This window comes from Podarcis pityusensis (assembly GCF_964106645.2).
Source record: "Podarcis pityusensis genome assembly, chromosome: 2".
Classification (NCBI taxonomy): domain Eukaryota; kingdom Metazoa; phylum Chordata; class Lepidosauria; order Squamata; family Lacertidae; genus Podarcis; species Podarcis pityusensis.
In genome coordinates, this window is record NC_138029.1 from 10,560,602 (window position 1) to 10,583,697 (window position 23,096).

A 23,096-nucleotide genomic window follows, 5' to 3' on the forward strand; every position below is an offset into this window, starting at 1 on the left:
TCTCGCCCCTCCCGCGCGCAAGACCAGCCGCGGCGCGTCGACATAGAGCTGGGAAAAAGGCAAGAGTCGCGAGTCCGGTGTTCCGTGGCGGGAAACGCCCGTGTCCGTTTGGCGCGCTGAGGAAGGCAGACGAGTGGAGATGGCGGCGGCCGGGCGGCACCCGCCCAATACATTGAGGAAAGGTAGGGTTCCCCTCAGAAGTTTGCAGGGAACGGTAGTTTGGCTACAATTCCCAGCACCCTTGACAAACCAGTGTTATTTTTGGGGGTGGGGTGGCCTTTGGAGTTGGATGTACCTGCCACAAAAAGAGCCTCGAAGTTAGCAGAAAAGACAAAAACCAAAAAACCTCTTTGAAGCGCTTCTTGTGTGTGAAAGCAGTTTCAGGGGTTTGAACCGCGTATGCCAATGCGACTGGTGGGTGAAGGCCGTGGCAACCCTGCAGTGTAGTCCCCTCGGCCCTTAGTTGGGCATAGCATCGTCGTCCAAAACTTGCATGCAAGAGGATTCCGCTCAGGTAATCCGCTTTGGAATTAAAGAACCTTTTAATGAGGGTGAAAGAGGAGAGCGCAAAATATGGTCTGAAGCTCAACCTCAAAAAAACGAAGATCATGGTCACTGGGCCCATCACCTCCTGGCAAATAGAAGGAGAAGAAATGGAGGCAGTGAGAAATTTTGCTTTCTTGGGCTCCATGATCACTGCAGATGGTGACAGCAGCCACGGAATTAAAAGACGCCTGCTTCTTGGGAGAAAAGCAGTGACAAACCTAGACAGCATCTTAAAAAGTAGAGACATCACCTTGCCAACAAAGGTCCGTATAGTTCAAGCTATGGTTTTCCCAGTAGTGATGTATGGAAGTGAGAGCTGGACCATAAAGAAGGCTGATTGCCGAAGAATGGATGCTTTTGAATTCTGGTGCTGGAGGAGACTCTTGAGAGTGCCATGGACTGCAAGAAGATCAAACCTCTCCATTCTGAAGGAAATCAGCCCTGAGCGCTCACTGGAAGGACGGATCCTGAAGCTGAGGCTCCAATACTTTGGCCACCTCATGAGAAGAGAAGACTCCCTGGAAAAGACCCTGATGTTGGGAAAGATGGAGGGCACAAGGAGAAGGGGACGACAGAGGGCGAGATGGTTGGACACTGTTCTCAAAGCTACCAGCATGAGTCTGACCAAACTGCGGGAGGCAGTGGAAGACAGAAGTGCCTGGCGTGCTCTGGTCCAGGGGGTCACAAAGAGTCGGACACGACTAAACAACTAAACAACAACAAATCCGCTTTGGGCTGCCGCCACCTGGGTTCCAGTTAATGCGCACGTGGAGGCATTTCAAATGGTCAAAAACCAAAAATTCATCCTGGGAAATGATAGCTAACGAATGGAAAAGGATGTTTAAAACAATGTTTGTAAAAAAACCAACAACCCCACAACTCTTATCCGTTAACTTTTCTGTCGAGGTCATGCTGACTATATACCCTGTTTCTCTGAAAATAAGACAGTGTCTTATATTAATTTTTGCTCCCAAAGGTCTTATTTTCAGGGGATGTCTTATTTTTCCATGAAGAAGAATACGGTACACATTTATTGTTGAACAAAAAAAATATGGAAATTTATTACCTGTATACGGTACAGTGCCTTACGGTAGCTTCGGGGGCCTTATATTCCGTGGTGGCCTTATTATCGGGGAGGCCTTATATTACAGCGAGAGGCAAAACTGGAAGTAGGTCTTATTTTCGGGGGATGTCTTACTTTCGGGGAAACAGGGGAAGTAGGGCCAGGAGGAGCCTGCGTTTCATTTTCTCTTTCTAGCTTCCTTCTGGTGTGGACTCAGTGCCGGATTTATGTACAAGCTAAACAAGCTATAGCTTAGTGCCCCACTCTCTTGGGGGCCCCAAAAAAATTTAAAGCAAAAAAGCCCCTGGATGTACGTTTCCAAAATATAAGATAAAAAACAAATAAAATAAAACCTACATACAGCAACAGTGTTTTGTGTTGTGTAGGCTCCTATTTGTTATGTGCACATGGCTTTAGATACCTATTAGGTCCATAAATTACCATATAGCATATATTCAACACAAAAAACAGTGACAATTTGTTGTTGACAAAGGATAGCTGGACATATAAAGGGCCTCATTACCTTCAGTAGCTTAGGACCTCATCAAACCTAAATCCGGTTCTGGGTGTGCTATATATAGTGTTAATGTTTAGACTTATTATAAATTATTGTAAGTTTAAATTAAGTCTGCTGCAACTGGATTTCTTAAGGACAGTGCCATTCCTGAATGTATTGGATTTGTGACCATTTGCCTTCAGTAGCAGTACAGCTCTGCTGGATGATATATTAATTGCCTCTGGTCTATTTTTGGGGAATCCTGCAACATGTTTAAGTTTTTTATTTAAGTTTTAAAGTTTGTAATTAAGTTTAATTTTATATGTTGGAGTTCTGCTCTGGATCAATATTGAGTAGAATTCCATGACACTGATACTGTAATAAAACAGTCAGTTGCACTTTCCCCACACAAAACAAATGCATCTAATCGTAAATTCCCGTCTTTTCCTAACTAGCAGGGCGGGCAATTAGCTGCTGCTTAAAAATAGGCTAAAACCTTGCATTTCTCCACTGTTTTTTAGGTTCCCCCTAAAAACGGGGTCCAAATGAACTCAGAAACTGAGTTCTGTACGCGAGTCTACATGTTAGTAGTCTAGTGCTCCTCTTCACCTGTTTTTAGTTTTCTAGATTCTCTCCCCCGCCCACCTTGGGCAGTTAAAAGGATGTCTTGACGCCGCGGTGCATGTTGGGACGTGTAGTTTCTGTGTGGCTCTTCCTCCTTTGGGGAGCTGCCTGAACCGTGTCTAGAGACTTGCTGTGCTTCTGCATCATGTGCCCTTAGACCATACCCTGGAAAGGGTTGCTGCAAGAAAAACTTTCGAGTACTTGGGAAAAAATATTATTAATGTAGATTTAACATATCTCTAATGGAAGCAGCAAACCCAGTTGCATATGGACACAGTGTAGCCCAAACATCTTATTAGGCCTATGTGAAGTAAAATTCTTTCAAAGCACTTTAGTAATAATAGTCAAAGCTAAATAGAAATAAAGTTATAAGAACCATTTAAGCAAAGAGAGGCTAAAAATACTTACTGCATCTTAGTACACGCCAAAGTCTGCCTCGTCTAAGCATCCATTCTGGCGAATGACCGCGGCAAACCCAGAAGTACTGGAGCGGGTTACTTCCAGGTTTGCCGCTCGCACATGCGCAGAAGCGCTAAATTGCACTTTGCGCATGCGCAGAAATGCAAACTGCTCCGCGTGCATGCACAGATGCAGCGCTTCGCCCTGCGTCCTTTTCGTCTAGTGGCTGGGGCTCTGGAACGGATCCCGGTTGCAAAATAAGGTACAATTGTAATTGCAAAACCAGCATATTGCAGAACACTATGGGAAGGAAGAAAGTTGATTTGGTTCCCAATTATAAATGACTAAAGTAGGAGATAACATACAATATACTCAGGCAAACTCATTGTTACCCTTGTTGTAAAAGCAAGGAGATCTGAATGGCCAAGTCAAGAAGCTTCCGCACTCATCTTTTGAAGGTATCTAAAGGTGCTTTAATTGTCTTGTCCTAGAGCAGGGGTCAGCAAGGTTTACCTCGCCTGTGCCGGTTCACTCCCGCAGAGATTGCTCCCTGGGCTGGATCGCATCTGTGCAGATGCGATTTCCGGCACCGAGGAAGCAAGTCCCCACTCCGTGTTGCACCTGTTTAGCGCAGCGCACGGGGACTCACCGAGCGGGCAGCTCATGGGCCGCAGGTTGCCAACCCCTGTCCTAGTTTCGAAACAAGTTACTGTTGGCAAAATCCTCTCCTCTGCTCAAGGAATAAAGGTAAAGGAGCCCTGTGTTCTATTGCACCTTAGGTCCTGCATTTCTGTTTTATTATGAATTGGCATCTGGATCATTTTAAATACAGTGGTACCTCGGGTTACATACGCTTCAGGTTACATACGCTTCAGGTTACAGACTCCGCTAACCCAGAAATAGTACCTCGGGTTAAGAACTTTGCTTCAGGATGAGAACAGAAATTGTGCTCCAGCAGCACGGCAGCAGTGAGAGGCCCCATTAGCTAAAGTGGTGCTTCAGGTTAAGAACAGTTTCAGGTTAAGAACGGACCTCCGGAACGAATTAAGTACTTAACCCAAGGTACCACTGTAGAAAGGTAGGACGAAATATTATAAAGATAGTCTCTTTGACAGTGCTATTTTTCTCTTATAATGGCAACAGTGCCCACCTGAGAGGTGCCGGAACTGAGTTCCTGCAAGTTCTGGCTGAGAAAAAGCCTTGCTCTTTGGAGTCTTGGCCTCTGAATCCAGGTCCCTCTGTGCAGACAGTACCAGTGCATGGAGGATGCAATAATAATAAAACCCCACCTATCTGACTAGGTTGCACCAGCCACTCTGGGCGGCTTCCAACATATATAAAAACTTACTAAAACATCACACATTAAAAGGATAAACTCCCAAAACACTCAGTGGCTGACTTAAAAAGCAACATTATCAGACCACAACAAAAATCATACACTTTCCTGCTAAACTATTCTAGGAAAGCAGTTGCCCACAACTTTTTTTTCCAGTTTAGGTGAGACCTTCAAACCCCCCCCCCCCCCACCACCGCCGCCAAATAAGGATTTGAGTTGATTTGCTCTTGCAGGAGTGAAGAACCTTGTTATGATGGAGAGGTGCAATAGTTAAAACTCTGCTGGCCTGGGCTGCCAGCTCTAGAGCTGCTATTTATAGTTACCCTAAAATGTTGCTGACCTTGCCAGCACAGGGCTACTTGATATGTCTCAAGATCTGTAGGTGGCCCAGAGGAAAGGCTGCTCTGGCAGCTGACCAAGTGTAGCCCTTGGGTGGGTTAAGAAAGGACTTAGGGGTGGAGAGAAGACTTCTGCATACCTTGTCTCAGCCCCCCAAATCTGGTGCCCCTGTTTAGCCTGAGCCCATGTATGTTTAAAAGGGTAAAGGACCCCTGACAGTTAAGTCCAGTCGTGAATGACTCTGGGGTTGCGACGCTCATCTTGCTTTACTGGCTGAGGGAGCCGACGTTTGTCCGCAAACAGTTTTTCCGGGTCATGTGGCCAGCATGACTGAGCCGCTTCTGCAAAACCAGAGCAGCGCACGGAAATGCCGTTTACCTTCCCGCCAGAGTGGTACCTATTTATCTACAGTGGTACCTCGGGTTACGTGCACTTCAGGTTACAGACGCTTCAGGTTACAGACTTCGCTAAACCAGAAATAGTACCTTGGGTTAAGAACTTTGCTTCAGGATGAGAACAGAAATCATGCTGCGGCGGCAGCGGGAGGCCCCATTAGTTAAAGTGGTGCTTCAGGTTAAGAACAGTTTCAGGTTAAGAACGGACCTCTGGAACGAATTAAGTACTTAACCCGAGGTACCACTGTACTTGCACTTTGACGTGCTTTTGAACTCCTAGGTTGGCAGGAGCTGGGACCGAGCAACGGGAGCTCACCCCATTGCGGGGATTCGAACCGCCGACCTTCTGATTGGCAAGCCCTAGGCTCAGTGGTTTAGACCACAATGCCACTCATGTCCCTTCATGTATGTTTACATGGAAGCAAATCCCATAGTCTTCAGTAGACTTTACTCTCAGGTAAACATGTGTGGAACTGTATCGTTGGGAGTACTTAACTAAAGCTTGCAAACCTGCCGATTGCACTAGTAATTAGGAGCTGGTGCTTTGTGATCTTGTGTACCAACTCCCCAGTCACACAACAACCACTGTTATCAAGGAGAAACTACCCTGGGATTTTAAAGGGGATTTCACGTTGGCAGTCTGGAATTTCTAAGTGTGCTCAGAGTAGTTCTCTCTTTACCACTTGGGGTGAGGGGCTCCCAGACATCATCTTTTTTATGGTGCATGCATTTTGATTTGCAATGACAGTATTGGATTGGTTCTATGGGATTATATATAACAGTGCAAATGTTTCAGGGCTGGCCTGCTGCATCCTTTCTAATCAGGGCATTTCCTGTAGCTTCCTGTTGAAATCCTATAACTTTGCATACCACAATTTTTCCTCTATATTTTTTGGAGGAGGGATGCTGTTGTTGTGCTGTAGTGCGCTAAGAGTGGGGAGGCATCGCAGAACCACTGATAAAGCAGAATGATGTGTGGATGATCAATAATAATAATAATAATAATAATAATAATAATAATAATAATTTTATTATCTATACCCCACCCATCTGGCTGGGTAATGCACAGCATGTTGCAATTAATGGTGTGTGGCAGAGTATGCCCACAATTAAATAATAATAATAGCCTGGAGGTGTCTGTCTAATCTTAGTTTCTGATTGTACCTTTGTGTCTCTCCCAGCATGGCTTTCAGTTTTTTAAATTTCTTTTCCACCATGGAAATAGTGAAGGAGTCTAGCAGGAGCCAAATTTTATCTTCTTGGCTTTGTCTTCTGCATCAGGGTTCGCGCTTGCCAAATAAGTGTCATGTTGTAGCTGAGTCCATTGCAGGCATGGCGAGTTGTGTCGTTATTATGTGAGACAACACATAGTGAAAGTTGTCTGCTCCTCAGAGGAGAATAGAAGAAGAAGAAGAGTTTGGATTTGATATCCCGCCTTTCACTCCCTTTAAGGAGTCTCAAAGCGGCTAACATTCTCTTTTCCCTTCCTCCCCCACAACAAACACTCTGTGGGGTGAGTGGGGCTGAGAGACTTCAAAGAAGTGTGACCGGCCCAAGGTCACCCAGCAGCTGCATGTGGAGGAGCGGAGATGCAAACCCGGTTCCCCAGATTATGAGTCTACCGCTCTTAACCACTACACCACACTGGTGTAGGGTATTCTCAGTAGTTCCAAGTAGCACCAGACTTAGAATGATGCAGGCGGTTCCCCCACACATTAAGCCAAGCCGAAGGGGCACAAAAGAATAATAACTGGATAGCTCAGTTGGTTAGAGCATGGTGCTGATCATACCAAGGCCGTAGGTTCGATCCCCGTAAGGGACAGTTGAATATTTCTGCATTGCCAGGGGTTGGACTAGATGGTTCACAGAGTCCCTTCCAACTCTATAATTCTATGATTCTGTTGAGAAGATCCATAATAATGCAACTGTACCAAAATGATTTTTTGTGAAAATAATATTGGTAGGGCAGGCCCCAGATTTCATCCTCACTCAGAGCACCATATTACCAAAGTCCACCCCTGTGCCAAGCCTCTGTACCAGCAAACCCCAGTAAATATTATACCTTCACTTACACTGGGCCTGTCCCTTCTTAAAACTGAGAACAGCCCTTAACAGGCTGCTGTGCTGGCAGAACATAACTCCAAATGGCAAAGGGGAGACCTTTTTATAGCAACTGCAAAGGGCAGGGAGAGTGCCATGTAGACCTAGGAGACTTTCAAAGAGCAGCTCACCCAGTTTCAAGCTATACACAGTTTCTACCAAGTGAATGCGAGTTCTCTGCCATATCGGGATTACTTTCTTCTACTTGATAGTACAACGGGGAACCACTAAAGGTTACGGGTAACCACATGCAAAAGAGAGACAGGACACCTGTACCTTTATGGGAGGAACAATACACTCTCGTGATGTTAATGCTGCGAGCTCCTCCATTGTAGGCTCAGGTTGCATATATGCGTAAATAAGTCATATATCATAAAGACACTACGGTCTCTGCGGTCCCTCATTCCAAGGAAACAGAACCCTGGAATCTTGCACTACTTGGAGGTTGGGGTGGTGTGAAGTTTGCCTGTTTCTTACACCTTGCTTTACTGAGGAAGGTTGTGTGCATTCTGAATTTAAGTAATACTCTGCTAACATTGCCAAGTTACACAGTAGATGGTGCTGGAAATTTGAATGCTGCAGAGCAAGTAGCACATTAGTGGTATTGGTTTGTAGGTACTGTTAGCTGAGCTAAACCCATCCAGGGCCTTATGTCGGTCTGGAAAATGTTCAGCATCCAGACAGAGTTGCTGATTCTCCTAAACGGCCCCTTTCAGTCTAGGAACAGCCAGGTGTACTTCCATGGAGCACGTGGGGTCTACTTGTGAGTTGGCCTTAGAGCAGAGTTTCCAAACAGTGTGTCGCGACATGTTAGTGTGTTGGCAGCAGTGTGTAGGTGTGTTGCACAAATGCTCCCTGCTCCCCTTCCGGGCTGGAATTTAAAGATGTGTGTGATGTATGTCTCCTTGATAGTGTGTTAGGCAGATGGCAGAAAGAGCTGCATCCTGAGTTAAAATGCATTGATTGTGGAATCGAGAGAGCAGAGGTGATGAGCCACCAAATGGCTGGAACTTCTTTTTGAAGAGGAAGGGAAGCTGATATATGAGAAGATGGATAATGCTTCCTGGAGAAGGGTGCACGTATTGATATTTGCAGATCCCTCCCATCTCCCCCAGTAGAGAATAAACCATGGGTAGGCAAACGAATGCCTGGGGCCGGATCCGGCCCAATCGCCTTCTCAATCTGGCCCGCAGACAGTCCGGGAATCTGTGTGTTTTTACATGAGTAGAATGTGCCCTTTTATTTAAAATACATCTCTGGGTTATTTGTGGGGCATAGGAATTCGTTCATCCCCCCCCCCCATATAGTCCGGCTCCCCACAAGGTCTGAGGGACAGTGGACCGGCCCCCTGCTGAAAAAGTTTGCTGACCCCTGAACGAAAAGGCCCAGAGCCAGTGTCACCTTTGATTTGGGGAGTGGGAAATAGGGCCCTCTCCCATCCTTCCAATTTATTTATCTTTAATTTAATTTTTTGGGGGCTGTCTGAATAGAAAGGTCACAGGGTGTCCAGTGATTCTGAGCATCTAATAAAAGGCACAGCGACTCCTGCCACATCAGCAGATTAAGTTGCTGGAGGGTGGGGTTGGGGGTTGGGAAGGGCTGGAAAGGTCACTCCAAAATGAGGAAGGCAACTCAGCTACAGCACTGGGAAAGCGAGCACCTCGTGAAATGAGCAGAGTTTGCTTCACCCCATCCATCTTCAGCCCCCTAAAACTGAAGAATTATTCTGGCCAAGATGCCAAAGCCACCCCAAAACCACATACCCAGAATATTCCTAACATGCTGCTTCTGTTCTCATAATCATCCGTACCTTTGTGCTGGCAGGATAGCTCGGTCAGCAGACGTTGGGCAAAAAAGATTACTGCATTGCAGGGGATGGACGATCGGTGTGGTCCCTTCCAACTTTAGAGTTCTATGTTTCTATGAAATCCGCCCTTCCCCCTTTCATAGCGTGCTGTGAAGTTCAGCCAGGTCTTTGAAGAATGATAAACAACTAATCTGTATTATTTCTTGTTTCTCACTTTAATATTTGTTTTTCAAAAAGACAAATATTCACATTCAGGGCTACAGTTCCCGTTCCCATGGATACCAGGGATGCTGAGGTCAAGCCTTGTCTGGGGAGAGAACCCTAGCAGCTATTTTTAAATCATGCCTGGGGTTCCTTGCGTTCCAGGCATGGAGTAAAAAATAATAATGCAGGCAACCCCCCATTTACGCAGGGGTTATGTTCCGAGGCACCGTTCATTTAAGTGAAATTGCGTATATTTGAAGAAGCCTGCAGACACCCTGTTCGTCCCCTTTTTGTGATTGTTTTCAGATAACTTCTGGGTTTGAAGCGATGCATGTATGCATAGCCACACACATATTGAACGTGCATAAATGGTGGTTTACCTGTAATCGGAATTTGCTTCCTGTCCCCTCTCCCAATTACTGACTTTAAACAAGCCCTTAAGGCAGGCAAAACTGGCAGGGTTCAAGCCTGAACCCAGAGAAGTCAAAATCAAGTCGGAGAAATGTGACAGAGAAGAGGCAGAAGAAATTCTCTCTCTCTCTCTCCTCAAGAGAAAAGATAAAAGCCAAAGCTTTGCCTGCTATGTGTGCCGAGAAGTTGGATGCTCTGGAATCTAAGAAGAGCAAAACAAGAGACTGACTCAACATAGGCAACTTTTGTCCATTTAAGGTGAGATTGGTAAATGGCAGAAACTCCCTGGCAAAAGAGTTGATCCAGTACCTTCATGGTGGTTAGAGTTGTTTTGACAGTGGGACGGACCACCTCAAAAGGTGGTGGACTCTCCTTCACCGGAGGTTTTTAAACAGAGGTTGGACGGCCATCTGTCTGGGATTATGTAGCTGTGTTTCCTGCATTGCTGGGGTTTGGACTAGATGACTCTTAGTGTCCCTTCCAACTCCACTATTCTATGATTCTTTGATGAGTCCTCCCTTGTTTGCCCCGTGCTCTGTGTTGGGTCCCTCTTCTCATGTTGGGATGGCAGTGGGGAAACAGGAAGTCCTCCCAAACCCCTTTCTTTGTAGGAGCAAGACTGGAAGCCCATCAAAAGTGCTGAGGATGGTTTTGCAGGCACTTGATGAAGTCGGAGACAGGTTTGCCAGTGTAGCAGATCTCGTAGACAGCAGTGAAAAGAGGGAATCTGCAGTGGGGAGAAAAGACGGTAAATGAGATTTAACTCTCACACAGGTAGCAAAGCTTGCTAGGAAAATGAAAACTTGCAAAAGGGCGAGTTTGAGAAACCTGCTGTGACACTAGGAAGAGCATTGGAGGGACCAGTGATTTGCCTGTAAATAAAATATGGAACTTCATGAGGTCTTAGGGGTGTGTTGTTGCCCTGTACTTCTGGAAGTGCAAATAAATAGAGTGGTGAGCTTCAGGCTGCAATCCTTCACACACTTAACTGAAAGCAAGCCCCTCTGAACTCAGTGGGACTTATTTCTGAGCAGAGTTTTATTTGTATACAGCCAGTTTTAATTGATGAGGGTTAAGGGCCACTGCAACAAACAAAAGAGACGAAAATCAAAGCTGGCACTTTCAGCCACAAGTGGTTGCTTTTGTTTATCAAATAGTCAATTCACATTTTCTTTATTATCTCAAAATAGACCTCCCATACTTAGATTTTAGTAACATGCAAATTTATTGAATTGGTGGATTGAGTAATCAGTGCATCAACCAATCCAAGAATTTGCATACAGCCCTAGAAACAAGCCCATTGCTGATTGTTACACCAATCCAATGGGTGCCATTGCAGCATACATATTGATGGCAAGCAAAACAGAGAAAAAAGGTCACACGGGACTCACTTGTCGACCAGATTCTTGCTCTTCAGGATGTGGTTCAGCTCTGCTGATGTCTGAGGGCCCTGCAGCTTCTGCCCATTGAGCATCTCCTTCTCTAGTTGCTCGATAGACTGCAAGATGCAAGACAGATCTCCAAGTATGAGTGGCTGCTTGGCACAGCCTTCCTCCCCAAGTTGGGCGAATCCTAGAAGGTTGATCCAGAGAAGGACGTCCTTCTCTGTGCTTCTCTTTGGACATATCTTATGTCACACAGAGTTAAAGAGATTCAGATGCTGGACTCTCTGCCCTGGGGAACCTGCAAACCAGGGATGGGAAAACTATGGTCCTCAAGATGTTACTTGACTCCCATCAGCTCCAGGTATCATGGCCGGTGGTCAGGGATGATGGAAGTTGTAGTCCAACCAACAGCTGGAGGGCCACAGGTTTATCATCTCTCTAAACCAGTTCAGCTAGGCGTGATCATATCTGTAGTAGGGATCTAACAGACTTTTCGGCAGCTTTACCAACTACACATACCATGACTCCTTGGGAGTAGTCACAGGTAAAAGGTAAAGGACCCCTGGACAGTTAAGTCCAGTCAGAGGTGACTGGGGTTGCTGTGCTCATCTCACTTTCAGACCGAGGGAGCCGGTGTTTGACCACAGACAGCTTTCCGGGTCATGTGGCCAGCATGACTAAATCGCTTCTGGCGTAATGGAACACCGTGACGGACGCCAGAGTGCACAGAAACACCATTTACCTTCCTGCCACAGTGGCACCTATTTATCTACTTGCACTGGTGTGCTTTTGAAATGCTAGGTTGGCAGGAGCTGGGACAGAGCAACGGGAGCTCACCCCGTCGCGTGGATTCGAACCACCAACCTTCTGGTCGGCAAGCCCAAGAGGCTCAGTGGTTTAGACCATGGCGCCACCCACCCCTGGGAGAAGCCATGGCAGCGGCTGAAGTACAAAGCCAGTTTAAATGTTCTAAGAATGTGTAAGATATCCCTGCTGGAGATGAAAACATCATATTTATTTATTATTTCCTGAAATTTATATATTGCTTGATTGTTGTTGTTGTTTAAAAAACAACTCTGATACTGGCCAGGCCAGTATGCCTAGCTGTAGAGAGGTGACAGTATCGAACAAGGCCAGCCTAAACCAAACCTCTCCTCTACACACAATATGCAAGTAGCTTCCTGGCATCCACTGCAAGGAATCCTGCAGCTTGCCTCTTAGATGTTGCTTTACTATGTTCCTAAAATACTGTTGCCCCAGGAAAGCATTTGCACCATCAGGCCTGCCCTGGTGTCAAGCTTTGCTAGTCCACCTTTCCTTCCCTGCAGTCACCCTGCAGATCTCGATTGCTGCCGCTTCCCAAATTTTGTGAAATACCCAGTGTTGACATCAAAACAAGCATTGCAACAAAGATTGAAGTCAAATGTCCTTGGCAAGGGATGTGGATATTTTGTGCAAACCCAACTGTTTTTTTCTCTCTCTCTCTTTAATGCCCAACTCGAATTTGAAGACAAGGATAGGAGTCTTCACTGCACTCTGGCTAGAATTACCCCCTGGAAGCCATTGGCTGGGAACTGTGTGGCTGTTGCTCTCATAGCAGCTGCCTGGAATCGAATAGCTCTTCGGTTTCCAAAACCATTTCCCCATGTACCTTTCAATAGGATTGTTTCATTGTACATTTTAATGATGGATGTTTGTATTTTAATGCGTGTGTGATTGGTGTCTCATCATTGCAAACTGATTAGAAGACTATTTTGGCATTAAAGCAATAAATAAACCACCACCACCATCATCATCATCATAAGAGAGGTGATTGGTCACCTCTCTTTGCCAGGCTAGAACAGGTCACATTCCTTTGGCTTTGTTGACGCTTTTCAGCCTCCCACCTAACAGCTGACGTTTGGGAAAGTTGCACCTCACCTGAGCAAGCCCCCAAGCTGCTGCAACTCACACAAGCTAGAGAGGTGCTTGTGGGGAGCGCTTTAAGGTGCTTAGCTGAAGCACAGAAGGCTCCCCTCACCTCGACCTGAGCATCCCCTCAACAAGCTTCTGGATAACAAGGAGAAGAGATGCTCTTTGGGCTCTGGAGTGTGTCTTCTGAGGGAGGTGTGTTCTGGCACCTTTTTGTGTCGAAAAAAAGCGGATTGAATATAGAAAAATAATACTGGCCTCCCTTACAGAATTTTGAATTACCGATGTTTGAAGCACTCTATGCACTGCATAAAGTGGGATTTTAAAAGCTTTGCGAAATACTGTCTTATTGCACTACAGTAAGAGTTTTCCTTGAGAGATATTTGACAACCTTAAAAAGAGCCCTATGCAAATGCTTACTTACCTTGCCGGTCTTGGCAAAAGCCTCTGCCACTTTTCGGTTACGGCCCCCATAGCAGGTGGTGATGAGGTCGGCAACCCCACAGCTCTCCAGGAACGTGGCAGAACTGACGGAGCCCTTGCAGAAGATTTTGGCAAAGTCGATCATCTCCATCAGGCCCAGGCGGATTACCGCTGCCTTGGTGTTGTCTCCAAAGCCCAACCCGTCGCAGAAACCAGCCCCAACAGCCACAATGTTCTAAGGAGGAAGAACATAGGTTGATAACCAAAAAGGCTCTGGCCGGTGCTAGCCTTGCAATTATTTAAGGCAGGGAGTAGATAGATCAACCTTTGGTCTTCTAAGCAGGGCTACAAATGATGGCTCCCATGAAAGGATGGCATCAGAGATGGGTTCTCTAGAAACCACCTCTCTCCAGCAAGCATATAATGTAAAGGGCATTTCATTGGAGAAGTTCCCATCAAGTCCCCCACCTGCTCCCGCTCCCTGGTGAGGCAGCATGGCTTCCCAAACAGTCATAACTTTGCATCTATAGTTGTACAGACTCTGTGTGCATGTATGTATGTACTTGGGAGGTCAACAGAAGCTTTAGGCCAGGTGTGGGGAATCTGAGGCCCTCAAGATGTTGCTGGACTACAGATCCCATGATACCTAATAGTTGACCATGATGGCTGGGGCTCGCGGGAGTTGGGAACCCAACAACATCTGGAAGGCCACAGGTCTCCCATTCTTCTGTGCAATGCCATCATGCCAGCAGAGACCTCCCTTGGCAGCAAGCCACACCCCATGCGGAAGCTGCCAAACCGCTGGTAGCCTGGTTATTCCCACACCTTGAGGGCACCGCAGATTTCTACGGTGTCCGATTCTTGCACCACACTGATTCGGAAACACGGTGTCTGCATCAGCTCCTTCAGGATCTGTCCGTGCTCTAGGTTCTTGCAGCCTGCAAAGAGGTAAGACATGGGCATAAGTAGACACCGCCTTGCTCCTTGCCTCTCTAAAACCCAAGGGAGGAATTGGACATCTCACTCTTCTGATGCTTCCAACAGTGGAAGCATTTCTGCTTGCCAGAGGAAATGATGCCTCCACTCTCCCCACCTGCATGGCAACCAATGGATCCCTCATTTTTCCCTCCCCCAGGGTTATCAAAATTAGAAGTATAATTATCAGGCTCAAGTATAAGGGTGGGGGGGGGGGCTCCAAAAGAAGGGTTCCATGCTTTATAATGCTGCAGTGGTTCAACAGAAGGGGCATTTGTAACCATAATTAACAAATAATATGACAAATCTGGGAAACTCTGGCCGGGGAGGGGGCTGCACTGAAGGTGTCTGGAAGTGAATAGAGCTTGTTCCAGTTGCTCTCTGAAGAACCTGGAACTTATTAACAAATCAGATACTCTTCTTTCCTCTTCTCTGCAGGGAGAGACTGTAGCTCAGCAGAAGACCACATGTTTTGCATAGCATTCAGTCCTTGCCACCTCCAGTTAAAATTGATCAGGTTAAGAGGTGATCGCCAAAGAATTGATGCTTTTGAATTATGGTGCTGGAGGAGACTCTTGAGAGTCCCGTGGACTGCAAGAAGATCAAACCTATCCATTCTTAAGGAAATCAGCCCTGAGTGCTCACTGGAAGGACAAATCGTGAAGCTGAGGCTCCAATAGTTTGGCCACCTCATGAGAAAAGAAGACTCCCTGGAAAAGACCCTGATGTTGGGAAAGATGGAGGGCACAAGGAGAAGGGGACGACAGAGGACGAGATGATTGGATAGTGTTTTCGAAGCTACCAGCATGAGTTTGACTAAACTGCGGGAGGCAGTGGAAGACAGAAGTGCCTGGCGTGCTCTGGTCCATGGGGTCACGAAGAGTCGGACACAACTAAACAACAACAACAACAGGTGACAGGAAAGATCCATCTTTGCTCGAGACCCCTGGACAGCCCCTGCCAACGGGGAGTAGACAATACTGGGCTAGAGGGGCAAATACTCTATCCTGGAGCTTTGTATGTTCCTTTATGTAGTATAATAAAGCGCCCAAAACCAATTTTCCTGTTGATGTATCTCCACATCCTCTCTGCCCTTTAATGCCCTGTGGACTGTCCTTCTGAAAATTGGCTGCCCATGGAAGACAATCTTACTCGGCTATGAGTGATCGCCAAAGAGGAAGAAGAATCATCCTCTTTGTGCTGCTCCCCCTACTGGATCCAACCAAGAGTAACAGGGCAGTGGGCCATTACAGTTACCCCTAGCGATGGCCAAGAGCAGCTCTGCATTTTTACACGGTTGCACTTGCTAAGGTTCTTCCGTGTTTCCCTGCCGCTGTTGTGTGAAGCCAATACAACCAATGTGCTTCCTTCAACATCCACATTCATGTGTTGGATCCACAGCTCAAGAAGGCTTAACCCCTTCAGGAATATGCATGCAGGTGTTTCAAGGACACCCTTTGCTCTGGATATGTAGTTAACTTGATTAATTCCTTAAGTGATGTGATGTATTTTAACCTAATCAGTGTGATATATTTAAGCAAACTGAATCAAAGCTCCTTACAACTTTTTAAAAAACAACCACCACCACCCTACAATGGGTGAACAATGTAAGTCAGCAAAAAACAGAACAATCTAGCGAATAAAACAATCTCACAGCTGAGAGGCTCATATAAAAAGACAACGTTTTCAGACCCTTCCGAAACCCCTGCAGTGTTGTTAAGATGACACATATCTGACATACAGCAAGGGAGAGACGCCAGGGCTCTCTGTGTTCCCTTCCAAGTCCTTTCCACTTGCTGTGGGTCATACCTGGATCCCCATGGGCCACTGCAGGCAAGGGAGAAAGCTGGATGGCAGCAATAGTAGAGAGCAAATCGGACAGAGGAGCCACACTGGTTTCCTCACATGCTGTAGTGGGTTTAAAATGATGTCCCTTGTGTCCAAGGTGAGATGTGGCAAAATCATACCATCTATGCCAGAGATGGGGAACTTGTGGCCCTCCAAATGTTGCTGAGCTCCCAACTCCCACCAGGCTCAGCTGTCATGGCCGATGGCCAGGGGGTGATGGGAGTTGTCACCTGCAGCGTCTGAAGTGCTCACACGTTCCCTATTCCTTGTCTATATTTGATAAACCAAAGCCTGTAATGTACTATTGTGGAGCTGCTCTTGGACACAAGCTTCAGTAGGCCCAAGACATCTAGTGGTGGCACTGGTAAGGTAAGGAGGGACAGAAGACCTTGACATGAGCTGCCCACTTGGAGAGATTCTCACCACCCAACTAGCCATAGGAATAAACTCAAACTCATTTACCAATGGTGGTCTCGCAGAACTTCTCGTCGGCCACCTCATTGGCGATGTTGGCCCCCATAAGCACACTCATTTCGATGCCAAGCTGCTCGCGGATGATGTCCGATATCAGCTTCAGACCATCGGGTCCTTCATCCACACCCTGGGATTCAACAGAACATGACGTGGTCAGTGGGGTAGCTCTTTGCTGAGATCCCTCAAGTAGCCCGTAGTCCTTCTGAGAGCATCCTTATCCCCCAAAGAGATGCAACAGCATACAGTAGATGTTGTGGCTAGCAGTGGCTGCTCCCAGACTTTGGAACACCCTTCCTAGAGAAAATGGACTGGCTCCCTCCTTGCTGTTGGACTTTCTTGATCCAACAGGCTTTGGGGAACTGACTATTTTTAAGGAAAAGGCTGGTAGAGCCAGTGTGGTGTAGAGCCAACGTGGTGTAGTGGTTAAGAGAAGTGCAGTCGTAATCTGGTGAACTGGGTTCGTTTCCCCGCTTCTTCACATGCAGTTGCTGAGTGACCTTCAGCTAGTTACACTTCTTTGAAGTCTCTCAGCCTCACTCACCTCACAGAGTGTTTGTTGTGGGGGAGGAAGGGAAAGGAGATTGTTAGCCGCTTTGAGACTCCTTAGAGTAGTGATAAAGCGGGATGTCAAATCCAAACTCTTGGTGCTATGATGTTTTTATTGTAATTAAACTCATATATATATTGTGTATATTTGTGTGTTTAATTGCTTTCTAACGATAGAGTTTTTCCTATGTTTTTGGCTGTTTCTATTTTATCTATCCCCTTCATGGATCACTGATTTGTCGTGGCAAAGGGGCTTGAATAACTCAGAGAAGCTATGAGCTATGCCGTGCAGGGCCACCCAAGACGGGCAGTTCATAGCCAAGAGTTTAGACTAAATGTGATCCACCTGGAGAACAAACTGGCAAACCACTCCAGTATTTTGTCAAGAAAACTCCCTGGACATAAAAAATGAGCAGCTTTGAGAAGTGAGAGTTTCCAAGGCATGCTCTGGTTCATGGGGTCATGGAGAGACAAACACAACTAAGACAACTAAACAACAAATTTTATCTAAATAAGCTGCCTTGCGTCCCAGTCTGGGGAAAAGGCAGCATACAATATGCCTACAACTGCTACAGTAATTTTTGGGTGTTGGGAGCAGCAAAATTGGCTCACGGGCTGCTGATCCTCCTTTCCATATGTGAGTATTAAATAATAAGTCCTCAACCCAAGAACTTGGTATTTGCCTGAAGCTTTGAAGATACCCACAAGAGTCAAAGAATACTTCCAGGAGCCTCAACAGGGAAGACTAAGCTTGCTGCAATGCTATAATCCATTATATGCTCTCTCAATAAATCACAATAAAAAAAATCCTTCCAGTAGCACCTTTAAGACCAACTAAGTTAGTTCTTGGTATGAGCTTTCGTGTGCAAGCACACTTCTTCAGATACACTGAAACAGAAGTTGCCAGATCCTTCTATATAGTGAGAAGGTGGGGAGGGGTATTACTCAGAAGGGTGGTGGGAATGGGAGATTGGCAGATAGCTGAGATGAGCCTGCTGACGACTCTTAACGACTGTAATAGGTCTTACAGGAAAAGGCAAGGGGTGAGAAGGTGAGAAATGGCTTAGTCATGTATAATGGGATAAGAATCCAATGTCTTTGTTCAAACCAGGGCTCTCCATGGTTTTAAGTTTGGTAATGAGTTGCAATTCAGCAGCTTCTCTTTCCAGTCTATTTCTGAAATTCCTTTGTAGTAAAACAGCTACTTTGAGATCTTGTATAGAATGTCCTGGGAGATTGAAGTGTTCTCCTACTGGTTTCTCTGTTTTGTGATTCTTGATGTCAGATTTATGTCCATTTATTCTTTGGCGTAAGGTTTGGCCTGTTTGTCCAATATAGAGAGCTGAAGGACACTGTTGGCATTTGATGCCATACACAATGTTAGATGATGAGCAATTGAATAGTCCCGAGATGGTATGTGTGATGTTGTTGGGGCCAGTAATGGTGTTGTCCGGGTGTATGTGGCAGCAAAGTTGGCATCTGGGTTTATTGCAGGCTCTGGTGCCCTCCCCACCTTCTCACTATATAGAAGGATCTGGCAACTTCTGTTTCAGTGTATCTGAAGAAGTGTGCTTGCACATGAAAGCTCATACCAAGAACTAACTTAGTTGGTCTTAAAGGTGCTACTGGAAGGATTTTTTTTTATTTTGACTATGGCAGACCAACACGGCTACCTATCTGTCAATAAATCACAGTCATTGATTAAGCATAGGGAATTGTGTCCCATGTGGGTGTTCCCCACTCTCCCACAGGCTTTTCTTGAGCCCGTTCTGTGTGTGTTTATCCTTCTCACACAACAGATGCACCCAATTGCCTCTCAGCTCATCTAAGCAAACTCATGCAACCCTCCCCAGTTAGTTCCTAGGATGGTTGCCCCACCTTGCAGCTGCTCGGAGCAGCCCAACCCTTAGTTCCAACTCACACCTTGATGAGCGAGACCCCAATCGCATCCTTCTTGATATGGCCTTTCAGTTGGTCACAGAGCTTCCCAATAAATTGATGCGGCACTACAAAGATAAGGATGTCTGCATCAGCTGAAGCCTTCACCACATCTGGCACTGCCACCTGCAGCAATTGGGGGCGGGTTGGAGAAAAGAAAGGCATCAACAACAAGTCTAGGCAGCTCAAGGGAGCAGGATCAGTGAGAGCAAGGAAGGGTGATGGTGGTGGAAGAAAGGTTTGCAGCTCTTATAAGACACACATGTCCAACAAACCCTAGGAAATTCTGCACTGGGGTAACCAAATGCCTTTGAAGAAAGCTGAATGTTTGCATAAATTACTTTCCCAAAAAACCCAGAGTCCTCTCTCTCTATATATATTAAAATTTTCTGTTTTACAATTTAAAATACTCATTTTACATCCTTAAGATATCAGTGACTTCCCTTCTCTTTCCGTGGTTCCATATCATAAATCCCTGCATAGTTTACAAAAACTATACCATTAAGTAATCCATTATTGCATCAGCTTATTCACACTGTTGATGTTATCTTAATGCTGCCAGCGTTTTCAGTGGACACGATTATTTTCCATACATTCAACAAACATTTTCCAATCTTCTGTAAATGTTCTTCTTGTTCTCTTCTTGTATATGTTAAGTCTGCAAGTTGTGCATATTCTGTCAACTTAAATTTCCAATCTTCTTTGGTTGGGACCTTCTTTGGTTGAGAAACCAGAGTCCTTTCTGTTGAGGATAATTCAAACTGAAATCCTCAGGTTTCAGGAAAAGTTATTTATGTATGCAACAACTGTGGCCCATGTTTTGTTAGCCCCCAAATGGAAAATGACCAACGTCCCAACCAAAGAAGATTGGCAACTGCTGGGGCTGGTGGGAGATGAAGTTCAGCAACATCTGGAGCACCTGAAGCTCCTCACACCTGATTTAAGCAGAGATACGTGTGTGTGTGTGTGTGTGTGTGTACACTAAAGGACCCCTGGACGGTTAAGTTCAGTCAAAGGCAACGGGTTATGGCGCTCATCTAGCTTTTCAAGCTGAGGGAGCTGGCATTTGTCCACAGACAGCTTTCTGGATCATGTGGCCAGCATGACTAAACTGCTTCTGGCACAACGGGACTCCGTGACAAAAGCCAGAGTGCACAGAAATGCCGTTTACCTTCCCTCCACAGAGGTACCTATTTATCTACTTGCACTGGTGTGCTTTCGAACTGCTAGGTTGGCAGGAGATGGGACAGAGCAACGGGAGCTCATCCGTTGCGGGGATTCAAATTGCCACCCTTCTGATCGGCAAGCCCAAGAGGCTCAGTGGTTTAGACCACAGCGCCACCAGCTAAGTATTGGAGAGGGAGGGGGGCATGGGGAAGATATTATTAAAAAACATCATAAAAGGCATTTGAACCCTGTGCTCAATGAACAAGACTTGCCTAGTGTAACATCTAATCTCTCTGCCATCTCCCAGCATGTGTTTTTATTGAGTGGGCTTTTTGACACTCTGTTAGCACTGAGAAATGTTAGCAGGCAGAGAGAAGGTTATTTATTACTTTTGTTGCCAAGGCAACTTGTTCCTTGATCTTCATTCTCCTGGAAGAGGCGCAAGCCAACCCTGCTGTGCTCCTCTGGGTCTGACAGGAGGAAGGAGGCCCAGGGAAATCTGCTAAATGGGCCTTGAAGACCCTTCCAGCTTGACACAAATAATCCATTGTCAGTTGATAGTAATCTGTATACCATAGCTCACCCAAAAAGGTTATACGATTTGCTTTTACAGCAAAATTAAAAGGTCACCAAAATAGCAGGAGGATACACACACAAAATAAAACCAGATAAACAACAAAACAGTGGCTAAAATAAAGTGGTATGAACTAAAGCAGTGGTAGCTGGTCAACAGAACTTAATCAATGGTTAGCAAAGGCAATCAGAGATAAAAACTCGTGCAGAAAAACGGCAGCAGAGAGGAGGCTGTGTAGATCTCTCAGATCTACTTTGGAACCACGACTGAAAAGGCCCTGCACATGAGATGGTTTTGGAGCAGCAGGATTCCATCAGAAGATCTAACTTGTCTGGGAGTGATATATATGGGAGAAGCAACTCTCTGAGATGTACCTTTATTGGCCACCTTGTTTGTTTGCTAAGAACTTCTCCAGAAGCTGTTGCATACCTACAGATTAATTTCAAGTGTTCCTGAAACAGCACATTTGGAATCAGCGAATCCACACATCAGTCCCACAGTCAGAATTGGGAACTATTTGTTCTTTGAATTATGCAGAGTATGGCAGTGGGTTTGACTTCCTAAAAGCAATGCCATTTCCCTCCTACCACTGGCTAGGGTTTGGAGCATGTAACTATGTTAAGCACACGACACATATGCTAAAGTATCCCAGTAGAAAGCTGATGAAACAGGAATAGAGTCTCATTCAATTGGGAATTTGGCTTTGGCTAGCACCGGGAGACCAAAAGGGAAAATTGGAGATAGCTCAAAAGACACAGGTCCTTCCCAAACAGTGACCAGTCACACTGCTGACTGGATTTCATGTTTGAATGCTTAGGTAAAGGTAAAGGGACCCCTGACCATTAGGTCCAGTCGTAACTGACTCAACCTGTCGCAGGGATTCGAACCGCCGACCTTCTGATCGGCAATCCCTAGGCTCTGTGGTTCAACCCACAGCGCCACCTCCTGCTCAAAGCTCCCCTCCAATAGGAAGAAGCCTAATCTGCATCTTGTTCATCCTCAAGAGGGAGGTTAAAAACTGGCCAGCCTATTAGCAGTTGGAGAGGACTTCGCTTTGGACAACAGCAGTGCACGTTTTCCTGCTTACAAACTGCTTCTCCAACAGGTACTTCAGAAAGTTGCCCCTTTTAAAACCAACTGCCTCTGGCATTGTTATTTCTGAGCCACATTTGACATGTGATTCTTCCTCCCCACGTCCCCCTATAACCTTTCAATGTGTATCCCGCACTGTACATTTTCAGGTGATGAAGTTGGTGCAAGTTTTCAAGAAGTCAGAAAGCATGAAATGCTCCAACAAAAGAGTCCTTTGTTCAAAGTTATGTGGGAGGGAATAAGCGAGATTCTTAACATTCAGCGTGTTCCAGCCAAATCTTAAGCGCGTCTCAAGTCCTCACAAATTCTAAAACAGGATATATTTGAACACTTGCTTTCCTCTCCTCTTGAAACCAACGGGAGTTAGTTTAGCTTAAGTCCACTCCACTCCCCCAACAAGAGACCAACTTCAGCTACAGTGGTGCCTCACAAGACGAAATTAATTCATTCCGTGACTTTTGTCGTCTTGCGATTTTTTTCGTCTTGCGAAGCACGGTGTCGGGAAAGTTTTGGAAAAGCTTCAAAAATCACCAAAGTCTTTAAAAACCTCAAAAAAGGCTACCACACCGCATTCTATGAGTTGCTCCTCGAAGTCAAGTCGCAACTGTATTAACGGTGTTAAGAAAAAGGAAACAAACTTGCAAGACGTTTCCGTCTTGCGAAGCAAGCCCATAGGGAAAATCGTCTTGCGAAGCAGCTCAAAAAACAAAAAACCCTTTCGTCTAGCGAGTTTTTTGTTTTGCGAGGCATTCATCTTGCGAGGGACCACTGTATTGGGAATCCCATAATTTATCTTGGCCTAGCCTAGATACATGTACTGCAACGCATTGACAAATACTTCCCATTGTCACACTCAGGGACATTGCTAGGTACACATTTCTTGGCACAAGTCTATGGAATATATTTATGTGCATATGCTAATTTGTATGTGTAAATGCAAATTCAGGACAAATATCAAGGGGGGGGTCTTTTTTGCTGCCGGGGCTTCCTCTGAGCTACAGATGCATGCACACCTTATATTTAAAGTGCATTTCTTTAATTAC

The 23,096-nt window shown here is 45.8% G+C and overlaps 1 protein-coding gene and 1 long non-coding RNA gene across 2 annotated transcripts in view; one reads left to right on the forward strand and one right to left on the reverse strand.

Moving 5' to 3' along the window:
- Positions 1–15,472, forward strand: LOC308471221. The gene is made up of 2 exons (XR_013982808.1): positions 1–182; positions 14,853–15,472. It is a non-coding gene; the product is annotated as an uncharacterized lncRNA (long non-coding RNA).
- Positions 9,302–23,096, reverse strand: part of GPD1 (glycerol-3-phosphate dehydrogenase 1) — a 20,164-nt gene continuing 6,369 nt past the window's right edge. Inside the window, exons 3-8 of the mRNA XM_080994919.1 lie at positions 19,206–19,346; positions 16,725–16,863; positions 14,265–14,377; positions 13,441–13,674; positions 11,112–11,218; positions 9,302–10,447 (exon numbers count right to left, since the gene is read on the reverse strand). Of these exons, the coding sequence (XP_080851045.1) occupies positions 10,351–10,447; positions 11,112–11,218; positions 13,441–13,674; positions 14,265–14,377; positions 16,725–16,863; positions 19,206–19,346 (831 nt within the window). The 3' untranslated portion in view covers positions 9,302–10,350. The remainder of the gene's footprint in view (positions 10,448–11,111; positions 11,219–13,440; positions 13,675–14,264; positions 14,378–16,724; positions 16,864–19,205; positions 19,347–23,096) is intronic.